The sequence below is a fragment of the Branchiostoma floridae genome, chromosome 2 (genome assembly GCF_000003815.2).
Source record: "Branchiostoma floridae strain S238N-H82 chromosome 2, Bfl_VNyyK, whole genome shotgun sequence".
Taxonomy (NCBI): domain Eukaryota; kingdom Metazoa; phylum Chordata; class Leptocardii; order Amphioxiformes; family Branchiostomatidae; genus Branchiostoma; species Branchiostoma floridae.
Window position 1 is genome coordinate 13618545 of NC_049980.1, and position 14866 is coordinate 13633410.

The 14866-nt window shown below is 41.1% G+C and overlaps 4 protein-coding genes across 4 annotated transcripts in view; 2 read left to right on the forward strand and 2 right to left on the reverse strand.

Annotated features, from left to right (window-relative positions):
- LOC118409999 (glutamate receptor ionotropic, delta-1-like) overlaps nt 1–6239 on the reverse strand; it is a 31207-nt gene extending 24968 nt beyond the window's left edge. Inside the window, exon 1 of the mRNA XM_035811444.1 lies at nt 5880–6239. Coding sequence (XP_035667337.1) covers nt 5880–5943 — 64 coding nt within the window. The 5' untranslated portion in view covers nt 5944–6239. The remainder of the gene's footprint in view (nt 1–5879) is intronic.
- A 1806-nt stretch (nt 6240–8045) lies between these two features.
- Nucleotides 8046–12088, forward strand: LOC118408480. The gene is made up of 7 exons (XM_035809299.1): nt 8046–8736; nt 9363–9488; nt 9721–9811; nt 10119–10894; nt 11169–11352; nt 11731–11977; nt 12082–12088. The coding sequence occupies exons 1-7, from the start codon at nt 8380–8382 to the stop codon at nt 12086–12088; spliced, it is 1788 nt and encodes a 595-aa protein (XP_035665192.1). The 5' UTR covers nt 8046–8379.
- Nucleotides 11994–14487, forward strand: LOC118410179. The gene is made up of 3 exons (XM_035811718.1): nt 11994–12283; nt 12494–12642; nt 13622–14487. Exons 1-3 carry the CDS (start codon nt 12249–12251, stop codon nt 13798–13800), a joined length of 363 nt encoding a protein of 120 aa, XP_035667611.1. The 5' UTR covers nt 11994–12248; the 3' UTR covers nt 13801–14487.
- LOC118410180 lies at nt 12920–13627 on the reverse strand. The gene is made up of 2 exons (XM_035811719.1): nt 13359–13627; nt 12920–13101 (listed from the first exon to the last, which is right to left on the reverse strand). Exons 1-2 carry the CDS (start codon nt 13535–13537, stop codon nt 12945–12947), a joined length of 336 nt encoding a protein of 111 aa, XP_035667612.1. The 5' UTR covers nt 13538–13627; the 3' UTR covers nt 12920–12944.
- Nucleotides 14488–14866: the final 379 nt, after the last annotated feature.

Below are 14866 nucleotides of genomic sequence, written 5' to 3' on the forward strand. Positions count from 1 at the left end.
ATATACACCTCGGGGCGGGGCATTAACCCTTTATTATGGCACCTTCCAGTGAGTTATCATGATGACTTTCGTAGAGATATGCTAGTCATGTTTTTGCGTAAGTAAACTGAAGACGTTTCATTGAAGTCTGATTTTGAACTATGAAGCTATGACTTGGCAAACCTGTGAGTATTGTCCTTCCTGGCTTCTTGGAAAAAACGGGGATTAACTTCTGGTCCTGCAGCATAATGATACTCAAGGGAGGGTAATGGGATTTTGAGTCATGTTTCCCATAACCATGCCACAGACAACTTCAGCAAATTGCTTTTACTGGTGATTACATTGCATACAGGTGCAATGGTGACATGTGATTAAGTGTCATATCGACGTGGAGCTTTCTTGGAAACTGAAAGGTTCCTCCAATACATCATTCATTCGCACAAATATAGAGCAGCAAGTTTCTATGCTATTTCAGTAGCAGGGTATATTTTCACAGGGAGGGTTTGCTTGCTATGATTATTTTTTTACGTTTTGAGTGTTTTGTTGTACTGTATGCTAATACCTTATGTTATATCGATTTCCGCTTTGAAAAGGTGACCGTCGAATAAAACGGGACCCCATTTTATGTCCATTGCGACAGACGGGTACATTAAGCCCAAACTTAGCCCCATCCAGAATCGAACCGGGCAATCCAAATACTAACCGACGAAACCAGCTGCAGAAGCTCAACTGTGAAGCTGCTACCGGTTGAGCCACAGGGACATCTCCAATGAAAATACCCGAGTTAAACTAAAAACAGCCGATTTCGCCTCTCTCTTTCTACATTATAACATATAATCTCTTCATCTTAAACATCTTGATATATTATCTTGATGCTAACGTTTCTGTTAGGTGGCAATAGAATAATAATAAAGCAGAATACATCATTGAAACTTGTTTACGTGGAAACTGATTGATAAAATGTATTTCTTTTTTCTTATATTTTTTACGTGAATCAGATTTTCAAAAACATGCAACAGTAGCGAAATGAAGCATTTGACGTGAAGTCTTAGGTTGACTGTGACAGAGACAGTCTGTCTGCCGGTCCGGCAGCTATAAGAATCTGCCAGAGGTTGCAGAAGCCAACCAATTACCCATGAAATTCTACACCTTTATTCTGCAGACCAATTAGCAGCAGTTTGCACCGCCTCGCGATGCCTAATTCCGTCTGTCTGGTTCCGTGATCATCGCACACTCTGATGCAACAAGTCGTGTCAGTGATGTCAGTGTTTTTACTAGCTTCCTTAGCAGGCTCTACGAGTCTGATGTCAGTTCTATTGCATTAGGTACGCAATGCAATAGGTTTGCATTGCAATAGCTTTGTATTGATTGATGCATTGCACTCGGTTTGTATTGCACTCGACTCGTTGTTGGAAGTCTCCTGCAACTGAAACTGAATACAATAAAACTGATATGCCATTCGGAAACAAGCTTTTTATAAGTTTATATGCTCAGCTTTAACCCGTAAAACAAAACATATTTGTCCAACTTGTATTGCTGGAGTAGTGCGGTTGTACAACACTAAACAAGGTCAAATTCTGTCTGAACATAAAATGCTCACCTTCAAAAGGTGAGGATAGAAAGAGGACCATCAATTATTCATAGAGGCCTTGGGAGGACTAAACCAACTGCACAATACACAGTGAAAAGGAGCAGATAATGACAGGATGGTTGGGCCTGATAATAGTTAACATGCTATTCATGGGTCAAAGCACCTTAAGGGCGTGAGCTGTCAAAACAAGACAAAATGTCATCCGTTATGTTACAGGCTGTCAAAGGGGAAGGGTCATATCTATCAATCATTCACGAAATAAGCTCAGGTAAGCTGTGAAATGGCTCCACATACATGGTTATGTTGCTGCCGTGTAACAAACTAGTTTATGGAATATGGATTATGACAAAAAATATGATATGAGGTTGCTGAATAATTCACCCTAACATATGATAACTTTATAGAAGACTCAGACTTGTCAATCCGTCTTTTGAGTGGTTTTGAGGGGATCACAAATATATATTAGGCCTGTCTACTTTTGCTTTGTTTTGTCTGGTTTGTCGTCACTGCTTAATCAAGGCATCGAGTACAGCTGCAAATTTTTGTTTTGACTCCGTTTCGTTTAAGGAGAAATTTCTCAAAAGTGAAGCTATTGTGTCTCAAGTATCAATATTTCTGGTGGATTACAGTATAGTTTATTATATATTACGGCTATTTATGAAACCATTTTGTCCTCAGGGGCGGTTCCGAATTGCCACCACCCATTAAGGTATAGGAAGCGTGTGCCATATTTTCTGTGTTTAAATTACACAATAAAAAGTTAGAGCGTTTTAATGAAGGCATTTACCAAGGGTTTTGGCAGTTTGTCTTCTCCCACTTCTCATTAAAATGTTGTGCTATCCATTAGCCAATGCCTCCAAAGACAACAAACCCGGCCCAGTAATATACCACGTAAAAACGTCAAATAGATCTAAAGACTTGTTTTACCATTTTACGTTATCTGATAGATCTACGTTTTACTTTATGATCATCTTATAGGTATGAGCTTGCAAATAAAGGCACTAATCATTACATAGATACACACGGTTTAATGTTTACTAATCACACTTTTCCCCCAGCAACCTCCTGGTCACCCCTATATGGCGCATCTATAATACATTGAATATCTTTATCGTTAATGAGGGCATAAATAATAATAGCGCATTTCTGTCATCCACTTTACTTTTGTTTGCTTGTTTAATGAGCTCACCCAGACGCAGGTGCCACATACTGAGGGTAATTATTCTGCGGGTTGCTACGAATAACGTCTGCATGGCGTGCCTTCAACGGTGATACAGACTCAGGAGAAATTAGGTCACCTACTGTTTGAGGCACACAAAGGAGTGTGGCTGTATTTTGTTCTGCAGTTCTATTTGAGTCCCTAGTTAATCTGCATCTGTACCTGGTAGTGTTTAGTCGGTATGCTCGGCGTAACACACCAGCTTCGCAATCAATGTGTCAGAGGTTGGTTATATCAAGGAACGATATGTCACACCTAACACTATCTAGCAGCAAGCGTTGTTTAACGCTGTCTAGTGAGGATGTCCCTACAGTGCTTGATAGCAACGATTTTCAACTACTCCTCGTAAATTCTTACAAAACTTATATTAGTTTGAAACGGACTGGTGTTGATACCAATACAGACTGCTTCTATAAAAACAAAAGTGTGAGCTGAATGAACTCTGGAATGAGATCATCAGGTTGAGACCCCTTTGGCCCTTTTTGAGGCTGACTGATTGCTTTCGTGTTGTTGTATTTCGAATTGGTTTTATAATTCATGGTACATGTTCTCCAAACTGTGAATTCGCATCATTGTTGCAGGATGTTCACCGAGTTCATAAATCATTTGGAAAAGGTGCCATGCCCACGGCTATAGCTACAACATATTCATCAGATCATCTCGCTTCATATGTATTCTTGCAATGCTTTATGTGTACATTGATAGTGTGTACTTTGATATTTCAGTTCTTAGTATGCCAATAAAATAGCATCCTTAGCTAAGGCTTACTTTCCAGTGGGTGGCGATCGCTCAGCAACCTTACAATGACCAAAACTTGAACTGTGTGATCATTAATCATAAATGAAACATAATAAAAGCTTTATAATTTGATTTAGATAACATAGTATAATCTAAAAATATATTTTGAGCTCGGTGAATATCATTTCGCTTTTTCATGAATCAAGGTTTGTTACAACCCCATTCCAAAAAAAAGCGACAACCTCACTGCGTCTGCGCTGCGACCAACGGATTGAACATAGCGCTCTACGAATTTCATAGATGTGGAATTTACAATTGTGAAGCTTCCCTACAGAATGAGACTCTAATTCGTCGTAATAGTTCCTGCGCGAATATTGTAGCTAGGCGTAATAGTCTGCAAATGTCAAGCTCAATCGGAGCTGTTTGTACGCATTATCGCGGCGAGTAATACGTAGAAAGTAGCCTGTTAACAAATTACCAGGAAAGCTTACCCCGCAAATGGTTTCCAGTCCCAGCCAATGATTATCCTAATAGTCCTGGAATGCCAAACAGGGAAACAGACTGCACAGGATATGAAAACTACTGTATATCTTGAATTGTTCGCGGTGGTATTTTTTTTTTCAAATTTCGTGGTGTCTCTCCACTGTGAAATTACGAGATCGACTATTTTTGTGTCAATATCTACTTCAAAAATAACCCCAAAGGTTCTTTCCATTATTTCCTACCACAAAACTAAAATTGAGGTAACAAACAAAAAAAAAAGATTTCGAAAAGGGGCTGACTAAAATGAAATAAGGGATCGGAAAGATTTTCAAGAAAAAATGCAATAGAAAATTAAACGACTGCATGTAGAACGAATAATGCATCAGATGCATGTTGACTTGCCATGGAAAGCTAAGATCGCACTGACATTTTCCCACATAAAGCAACCACCCCTTGTTACACATCACTACCGGTCAGTCTGAGCTGGCTGGTATCTTCTGGACTTAACTTCGATTGTGTCATTATAATTGTCTTGTTTTCATTCCATTTCCTAGGATTAGTTCTTAGACAGTACTTGAATGGGTTAGTCCGTAATTACTTGGAGAGCTTAAAAACTACACCTTGTTTGGCTACTTTACAATTATAATAACATTTACAAATCCTGTATAGAAATTGCTATTATATGATAATATAGTTTGCAAGAAGTCTGTTTTTACAGAGAAAATGTGAGGGTGTTTCTCGTGAAATTAAATGATGGGTGACCTAACTGCCTCTATTCAATCTTATTCTAAATTCTGTTTCTGTTACATGGGATACCAGCATAAATGAAACCTTCTACTATTTTCGTTGGTACTGGTGTTTAAACTAGTCGAAAGTACATGCTTCTTCCTCGGGGGGGCACCATTCCGTTAGCGGTAGATCATGGTTTATATTTATGCGTACCATATTAGTTAGTACTCGGTAGCATGGATATGTCATAAAGTTGAATTTGATTAAGCAGGTATTAACGCCCCATTGTAATAAGCTCCCAGAGGTATGTTGTTAGCAATTACATAGCGGGTCAGAAGGACCTACAGTGTGTACGTCACTGTCTACCGTCAAAAGGCCGAGTTATGTTTCCTCGAACATATCACCAAAAGTTGTTGCTGCGTCGACCAAAGTCGTAATGGCTTGAATAGAAATGCCATTTGGAATTGGCGGAAAGAAATGAGTCTATTTTGCTCATTCTGCCGCACACAAAAGAGCCCAACATTTCTGCGCATTCGTCTGTGGTGCAGCTTTTCAATGGGCATTACGGGGCTGATGTAGAAAATTGAAAAGATCTTTTGTACCGTTGTGCCCTCAAGTGCCCTTCATGGAACGGTGCTTTCGATATGATCTTATAAGCATCATCACGAAAAAGAATAATCAGACCAAGGAGGTTTGAAAACAAACTTCCGTCCTCACAATTTTGCCAACATCGTTTATGTTATATGAAGGTTCGATCACTCAAACAGTGCAGAATTTGGATAGATACATATACACCGCAACGACAACAACAGTTGCGACGCCATTGCGTGACAGGGCACTTTGCAATACCACACAAAATGATTAGGAGTTTACTGAGCGCACAGTTTACCCTACCCCACCGCCTATAACACAGGTTTAACCTGCTCTTACTCAGTCACCCTCACAAAAGAGCACCACAAAGACATGGTCGGGTCCATAAATGATGTATAACGTCGACGATCAACTGCTTAGTCGAAGCGACCACCATGAAATGATACCTATCATGCATTCTTATTATTGTGCTGCTCCGCAAATATCAATATCACGTGTTTTGTTTTTCCGCAGACACTTATTCCACCATGTACACAATAAATATCTCACCTGCCCAAACAGAAGAATATGTGGAGATTTCCATCCCGAGTAGAAGCCACTTGTACCACAGCATCTTGCAGCGGTAATGGGCTGCTAAACGACGTCTGTCCCCGTAGGCTTGGTCCGGGGTTTCTCTTCAGCCGCTGTACGTGACTCCTTCAACAGAATGCTCTCCGCCATACAGTTGTGCTACGCATATCCTTGTATCCCTTCCCTGATTGGGTACTGAGCTTGGAAGTTGTGCGAAGGCGCGCTCTCCAGCCCCGATGATATTTGGCGAGGAAAGCAGCGTTGTCCCGACCCCGAGCATTCCCCACGATTATCTCTCAGTTTGAAATTCAATCATACGTAACCTTTGACCCGCCCACCGTCTGCTTGCATAGAGCTCGCATTGCAAGCCTTTATGTAGGGATGATAATGATTCCCTGCGACCGTCATCTACCCGTAATCTACCTGCCAATCTTATCGCGCCCCCGATCAGTTTCTGCATATTGCAAACTACACGGAGAGCGCTGCAAGTAGGTTGAGGGTTTTGTTTTTATCGCGTTCACAGTTTAGTAGCGCGGCTTTCGAAAAGGACCAAGCTTTCCTTTGCTGTAATATCATGCCGGAATCCATATGTAAAGGGCCTTTATTTTCTAAATTTACGATAGATTCTAGCGAGGTTCTTGCTTCTAGCAGACGTTAATGAGGAAGAATTACCATTCTCCAGGTAAGAAGACAGTGTAGATGAGCCAGACTCATCGTTTTCCTTACACGTTTCTGATAAGGCAATATTGCTGTTCAAATTGAACCAACAATATTTAACGCGAACGCATAAAGACGGCTCTTTCTTAAGCACCAATTTGTCTCATAGAGGTTTTATCTGCACCACGAGGGCGGGAGTTGCCATGGCAACGCACATCCATATTGATTAAGATGCACAGGGGAATCTACCTTTAGTACCTGAGATGCGGGATTATTTTCTAGCGGGGAGACATTTACGGTATTGAGATTAATGACTCTTGAAACCGAGGTATTTATTACAGCAATGAGAGGAGTGCGTTCCTTAACAATACGACACCTGACGCATGTCTCGTGGGTGTCCTCCTCGAGTTCTCCCTTGATCAGCCTGGAAATATAGCCTCCACCACGGGGGTGTGGATCGTACAGTTCGCCGAGAAGGGAAATGATTGGCCAGAAGATTCAGTCCACGAAAAGGTTTACACTTCAAATGAAACCCTATGGTGGCTATTCAGCCTTGGTAAATATTCTTCCTATAACTAACGTAGTTTGTGTGATAGAGATTAGACGACTTGACTTGCCGCGCACGAAGCGTCCAGAATTAAGCACAGGGGCCATACTTATTTGATGGATCCCATTGAAGATGGATATAAGGTAGTGTTCGGAGAGAAAAAAAATATCACAACTTAGAATACGGCCAATATTCGCATAATCGGTCACTATTTTGGGACCCTGCCTTTTGTAATCATCATTAGATGATTCTACAAATTAAAGTTGATCCAAAACATTCAGAGTTGGATCTGTATTTGTATCTGGAGCAGCTAGTTATACTTCAAAATGACCTGTAATATCTAACCTTTGCACATCTACAAGTAGCAGTGCAGCCAGCGTTCTTTGAAGCCTTTGTCTGGTGACTAGTGACGATGCGCGCCCCCACTGTACTTGGTGGCATTTTTTTATAGTTCCACTCTTCGGTAGGTGTAGTATAAAATGATGATGATTGTTCTTGTGGAAAATGGGTCAGAATGACCTGGCATGACTCCTGGGGATTGATCTCACTTGAGCCTACCAGGGATCTCTATTTCCCATTTACACCATTACACAAATACAACACAACCAAACAATTGCAAAGGAACCCCTATATCACTCATTTCAATTTGTGTGAAAGCTTTGATAGCATCCTTCGGGTCTTTTTACGGTCAGTTGTGAAACAGGCCGCAGGCGCCATTTGCAGAGAAATTGCTTTATATAGTCGTGGATTCATCCTGGATTAGAGAAGACCCACTGAGAATGCATTATATAGAGACTGAGAAATCAGAGGTATCCCGCAAGTGATAAACAGGAATATGAATATACACCGAACTGTATTGTACATCGTGAGAGAATATTGCCTCGCACATTAAGATATACGCTCAAACATAATGTAATCGACGCACTGCTTGGCAATTAAAGTGTATAAGACACCCCAGTGCATCATTATGGGACTAAATCAAACAAAGGTATCACTATACAATCGATATACACATAAGTGAGAGGTAAACACTGTTCGCCTGTTAAAAACGAAATTTGATCTTCGCGTCACGAGGCTACCGATAGATAGAACGACACGCCTCTGGGCGCGCCTCAACCGGGAATGACGTAAGCAGTAGAAGAACGCGGGGGATTCGAGGGATTCCCCGGCGCCATTTTGATTGTTAGTAAACACTGTCCTCAGGAAGACTCCGGCTATTTCTGAGGGATTTAGTTTGTCCAAGGACGTTATATATAACGCCCTTGGTTTGTCAACATGCCTACACGGTGTGTCGCAGCGTATTGTTCGAACTACACGTCCTCTTCGATAAGTCTTCACAAGTTTCCAAACGACGAGAAAGTTCGCGAGAAGTGGGTGCAGAACGTACGGCGGACAAGAGGCCCTGATCGGGAGGGGAAGGAATGGACGCCGAGCCCGACCTCTCGGCTGTGTTCCGACCATTTTACAGAGGACTGTTTCGACCCTGCCCAGGATTTGAAGAGATCGTTTGGGTTCAATGCGAAGCACCGTAGGGAGGTGCTGCCCGGTAAAATTCCAACCATCTTTCCCCGAGGCCCGGCCGAGCCGAAGCGTAGGGAATCACAGGCTGTAGCCAAAAGGCGTCACCAGGAGGTAAATATGATATTTTGAGTTGTCTTCTGTTTTATCTCGTTGGGATATAACATTAACAGGGCAGCATTTACAGGGGTTATAGTTTCGGAAATTTTCGTTTGTTTGTTCGTTTGTTTCTTCTTGGTAGTTTTAAAAAAAGAAAAGGAACTGCAGCGAATATCAATAAGCGGCCCCCCTCCCCACTATAAACACCGGCTCTCATACACACGCAAATTGTAGAAGGCCGCGGTTACAGAAAGATTAGTTGTCGTGTTTATTTTCATCAGCAGTGAATGTATTTTTTGTAAGAAATTATGACTTATGAATTATATCTTTTGTCAAATAAATATTATTTGGTCAACAAGGCATGGTATTTGGAAAAAAAATTTATGTACAAAACTCATGAACAAACATCACATAACAGAGGTAACACTTGCCAGTAGCCAAGAAAATGTCATACAACAAAACACAATATATGCTGTATTTATAAATAGTAGTCATCAGCTGCTTATATTCTATGGTTATAACATGTACTACATTTCTGTGAGCAGAGGCTATAAAGTACTAGAATAATAGGAAAGTTGTATTTATTCAGGGCATGTAAGTGTATAGTAAATAATGAAAGGCTATCTTTTTATTGTTATTAGATACTCCGAGAATGTCTATCTGCTGAGCCTGTAGAAGAGGGAGGATCTGATCATGACATCTGTGCTACTGCGGTGTCAACTGCCAGTGGTCCACCTGTTGATGATGATGATGGTCCACCTGTTGATGTAAGTTTTGACAATAGATCTGTATGTAAGTTTGGTAGAGCAGATTTATTTCTTAAAATCACATGAATCGAGATAGTGTCGTGGCAGCCAGTCATTCTGTTTGCTTTGTGAATGTCACATGTTTTGAATTTTTTTTTCATTTTCCATCTTTTTGCTACTGTAGTAAAATATTGGTTGTATGATATAATATAATAAGGTATTGTATATATATTTTGCATTCTTTTATGTATAGGTGACTCCAACAGAAAACCAGGGGATACAAGTCCAGCCAGACATGAAATCACGGGCTGTGCAGGCCAGACTGCGAGTGGGGACTTGTAAAGGTATTTTATCCTCATTATCAGCTTTCAGCTCCCCACTTGCATTTTAAAGTTTTCTTGTATCCACAAAAATGTCATTGGACCACTTCCTTTCATTATGTATATATATCAATAAGGATTATCATTCCTTACAAAGAGTTACAGTATTGATGTATAGTTATATCTGCAGTAAAATGTAGCCCAAAACAAGTATTTTAGACAAACATTTTTTTCTCAGATGCTATACACAGAAGTTATATGTACAAACCTGCATTGTTACACAGGGCATCTTTCACTCTGGGATGTTTTTTGCTATATTGTATTAACACAGGTGTGCAGATCAAGCCTACTGTTACAACTATTGGCATACAGAACAAGCCTTCAGTGAAGACCATCTCCACCCAGACACAGATCACATACAACAACCGGTTGCAGGAGTTAGATGCCATGTCTGAAGTTTCAGAGCCGGTGGAGGATGCAGCGTACGAGAACGATCCAGACTACGAGCCTATGGAGATATCGGATGATGAGGAGGACCCACCCGAGGAGGTGCCCATCCCCGAGGCCACGTCAGATACCCTGCCGGACACACGCATCTTCATGGTGTTCTGGACATGTTTGGTGCAGCTGTTCTCCACGTGGTGTTGCTGTCCAGCGTGTCCCTCTAGGAAGCTGATTTGGCGCTGTAAGGAAGTCGGGACTCACCTGCTGGTGACATTCCTGTGCAGAGATTGCAGCTATGAAGATACATGGAGGAGCCAGCCTTCCTATGGCAGGACTGCCGCGGGGAACATTTTGCTGTCATCTGCTATACTGTTCGCTGGAGCCAGTGTGACCAAGGTGCTTAGAGTCTTGTCACACATGGGCGTGGCCGTTATGTCAACCCGGTCATTCTTCCGCCATCAAGAAAACATCCTGTTCAGGGCCATCCGTACGCTGTGGAGGGAGCGGCAGTTCTGGATGCTGACAGTCCTGCAAGCCGAGCAAGAGCCCATTGTTTGTGGTGGGGATGGCCGCGCGGATAGCCCAGGACACTCTGCGAAATATGGAACTTATACAATGATGGAGCTGAAGCAGACAGCTGTGATAGACGTGCAGCTAGTGCAGGTAAATTGTACTCTAACACTGTCTCTTACTTGTAAAAAGTAAACCATCTGTCATGCTGTTTCATAAGGAACACTAACGCTTGATCCAAAGATAATCTGTGTCTATATGATATCAATATTTGAGGTGACAACTCATTAACATATTAACTTGTAAAGAAATGTTCCAGTGTTATCATGCCCCCCTCCCTTCTTCAGTTGTATATTGTGCTGTAGTGGGTTTCAATTGCCATCTTCCATGTTACAGTAGTCAACATCACAAGCAATATGTGTTACAGAGCAACGAGGTAGACAGCTCCAACGCCATGGAAAAGGAAGGTCTTCAGCGCTCCCTGCAAAAAATCCAGGAGTATGCAGAAATAGGCACATTGGTCACTGATCGACATGCAGGAATAAACAAGATGATCCGTGAGCAGCATCCCAACATCCAGCACCTCTTTGATGTCTGGCATGTTGCCAAAAGTAAGCCTAACCTATTCATACATATTTACTGCTTTACTACTATATTTAGGAGAGGATATTTCTTTACACACCAATTATGTTTTAACAGCTTTCCTCGATTTAAAAGAGTTTTTGTTTTGTTTTTCCTCTTTCTTTTCAGTCAGTTTAAGTATTCAAGTGAAACTCCTGGTTCTCGTGTTATATTAAAGTAATATATGATAAAAATTGAAGAAAAAAAATCATTTTGCACGTCGATGAAGATTAGACATCTAGGCAATAAGATACGCCAAAAAGCAATTACTCAAGCAACTGGATTTGATTTTGGAAACGGTCAGACGTTTCAAACAAGATCCATTGTTTTTTGTCAGTGACACGTTTCATTTACACTTGTTTATTCAGGCATCAAGAAGAAGCTGAAGAAGCTGAGTAAGACGAAAGGCTGTGAAGACCTCAAGGTATGGATTGCCAGTATCATCAACCACCTTTATTGGGCTGTGACGTCTACACCTCCTGGCAACGGTGACCTCATTGTCGAGAAGTGGAAGTCTGTGCTTCAGCACATTCACAATCGGCACAGGGGCTTTGGCGGGCTGTTCCCAAGGTGCGCACACGGGCGACTGAGGGGAAGAGAACGGCGCAAGCCATGGCTCTTTTTTCGTAAGTATAAACTATTTTTATAGTACCCTGTAGTTATAGTATTTAGCTAAGGTTTATGAGATATAGTTTTGTGTTTGCTTTATTCATTTGCAGGAACTAAGTACACAGGCACATGTTTTCCAGATACGAAGGTCTCTGTGGAACTGGAGAAGATCGTCTGCAACAAGCAACTATGCAAGGCCTTGAAACGCCTTTCGCCATCCTACCAGACGTCATATCTCGAGGCCTTCCATAGTCTCATTCTACATTTTGCGCCCAAAATGTACCACTACTCGTACCAAGGGATGGAGAACAGGTAATCGAACCGTAATCTTCTTAAAGATATAAAAGTTCCCCTGTTTATAAGCAAGTTTTTATGTGAAATAAGCAGCGGTCAATTTAATGCGAATAATTTTCCCAATAATTCTTACTGTTCTTGTTTCTGGGCCAAATGCAGTAATACTTAGTATTTACATGTGGGTAGCTTTATTGTAGAATGATTACACTGTTTGTGGTCTCATTTCAGGGTAATCCTGGCGGCATTACATTTCAACGAGAACGCGCACAGGGCGCAGGCACGGACCAGGGATGGAGATGGCATCTTCAGCATCCACTTCCCCAAGTACAAGCAGGGCGGGCACATTGTTAGGAGAGTGCTAGAGCAACCAACTTTTGGTAAACTATTGAATCTTTTTGCATGCTTCTACGTTTTGACAGTTCATCAGTTTAACAGTTTTTTTAAAAATAATCTATATTCATTTTTCAAAATCAATAGCTGCACATACTGGAATGTACATAGGATTCATAGATTATCAAGTACACTGACAGCCTTAAACACTTAAATCATATGACTTAGATATGCAGATGGATGTCAAAAATAAAATACCAGTCATTCAAAAATAGTAATTAAGAACAAATTGTGTGTGGGCTTCACTAATACAGGCATAATAAGTCAGTTCAACAGTTTGTTTAATTGCTCATTCACGGTTTTCCATGAACCCGGTGTAGTTAGGAGAGGAAAATGCCCTCCTAATGGTAGACACAACACACGCTGGCAGAGGGACTCTGATCTCCTTGCCCAAGTGCCCGTAGCACCACCGGACAAACTGCCTGTATGCTGTGTATCTCTTCCACCTGAAACAGGAGACAAGCATTTGTAATGATACAGGCAATAATCAGAACTCCATTGCAGGGAGGGGAAATGCATATAAAAGTGACAATTGAATTTTGGACAAGTGGAAAATTGGTTCGAGCAAGTAATTTTTTTTTATATAGTTGCCTGATTAGCGATAGGACTGGTGAATTTTAGAAAACTTGTCCAATCTTGTATTCTTAGTCATATTTACAAATAAATTGAGAATATTTCCTGCCCCAAACTACTTCATACTTACTCATTTCCAAGATTCTCTCCATATTGGTCCTGGTAGTTGATGTGTGCCACCTCCAGACCATATTCATTCAAGCACACCGGCTCAAAGCCGGGGTGCTGAACGATACACTGCAGGCCGTCTCTTTTTTCAGACACTCTGTCTTGCTCATGACAGCAAATGCTCTCAGTGAGTGTAGGCATCACTTCACAGAGTCCGCAAGTACACCTAGTAGTAAATATGCAACATAACGTTAATTGATTTCATTTAAACTTGGTCTTTATCAGGTTACGTCATGGAGCTGGTGGGTCTGGTGAAGCGTATGTGTGGTGGAGAGGACTTCGATGGTGACGTCCTGGAACAACAGATTCCAGAGCCGCTCAGCGCTGCCTGTGACAGGCCAAACAAGGCAGACGCAGTCAGGAGACACACAACACGTTTTGCTGCAAACAATTTGCAGTACTAGTAGTGTTTCATCGTAGCTTAGGATGACTGGCATGCAGAGAGTGCTAGATAGGTTTTTCCTTAAACAACCAAAAATGGCTGTCAGTATGTCTGTGTCAAAAATCATACTGGTTCATTTTGTACTTAGCACAATATCAATGTGCTTCTTCACTGATTTTCACTGTACTTTTATATGTGTCGGCCGAGGATATTGATAAAGACACATGACATGTTTTGCTGCAAAGATGCAGTGATGTCTGGAACATTGAGATATGTTTACTAGATGACACCTGTCTGAAACCTTTTTTTCATTTTTTTTTCATGTTTCATCCTAGTTATGGATGGCTGGCAGATGGTGTTAGGTTGCCTTTTCCTGGAACAACCAAAAATGGCTGTCAGTATCTCTGTGTCAAAAGTGATACTAATTCATTTTGTACTTCTTGACGAATTACTAGCAATTGTTGGTATAGAAAAGGACTAGTGTCTATCTTGACCTCAAAACTTCTCACGTTTTAAATATTGTTGCAAGGTTTGACTATTATAATATGTTTCACCTAAGGCTAAGCCAAGGGTGACTGACTTGCACTAATAGCTTGATGATGAAGTTTTCTTACTAGCAGGCAGTGATAATATTAGTAATAGCTAAGCTTGCAAAGAAATGCTATCTGGTCAGTATCTGTAATAAACACAAGCTGTTTTTGAGACCACACAAGTTGTATAAAATGATGGTATTGAAAAGTTGTTGTGCAACTAGAGTCAAGAAACCTATGAAAACGTGGAAACACTGCTCATGTGATTTTTGGCAACTTATCTAATATGAAAAAAAAAGAATATCACCAAAACAAAATACCAAGTGAAAATCCTCGTCTCTTCAAAACATTACAACCTCTATGTTGGATGTGGATTACTCTTAGAGAACACATATTTGACGGTATAAGACGTGACCTGATATGTAGCGGCGAAGTTTTGAGCCGAGGGCACCCGTACTATAGGGGAGATACGATCTCACACACACGGACGTAATCACGTAAAATTTGGACTTGAAGTAAGAAAATCGACGGCAAAGTAAACTATATTAGGTTTGATGT

Excerpts from the sequence above, each read along its gene's own strand:
- LOC118408480 (XM_035809299.1), top strand. The coding sequence starts at position 8,380 with ATGCCTACACGGTGTGTCGCAGCGTATTGTTCGAACTACACGTCCTCT. Across the intron at positions 8,737-9,362 it reads CCAAAAGGCGTCACCAGGAG|ATACTCCGAGAATGTCTATC; the intron begins GTAAATATGATA and ends TATTGTTATTAG. Across the intron at positions 9,812-10,118 it reads GCGAGTGGGGACTTGTAAAG|GTGTGCAGATCAAGCCTACT; the intron begins GTATTTTATCCT and ends GTATTAACACAG.
- LOC118410179 (XM_035811718.1), top strand. The coding sequence starts at position 12,249 with ATGTACCACTACTCGTACCAAGGGATGGAGAACAG. Across the intron at positions 12,284-12,493 it reads TACCAAGGGATGGAGAACAG|GGTAATCCTGGCGGCATTAC; the intron begins GTAATCGAACCG and ends GTCTCATTTCAG. Across the intron at positions 12,643-13,621 it reads GCTAGAGCAACCAACTTTTG|GTTACGTCATGGAGCTGGTG; the intron begins GTAAACTATTGA and ends GGTCTTTATCAG.
- LOC118410180 (XM_035811719.1), bottom strand. The coding sequence starts at position 13,537 with ATGCCTACACTCACTGAGAGCATTTGCTGTCATGAGCAAGACAGAGTG. Across the intron at positions 13,102-13,358 it reads GGAGAGAATCTTGGAAATGA|GTGGAAGAGATACACAGCAT; the intron begins GTAAGTATGAAG and ends CTCCTGTTTCAG.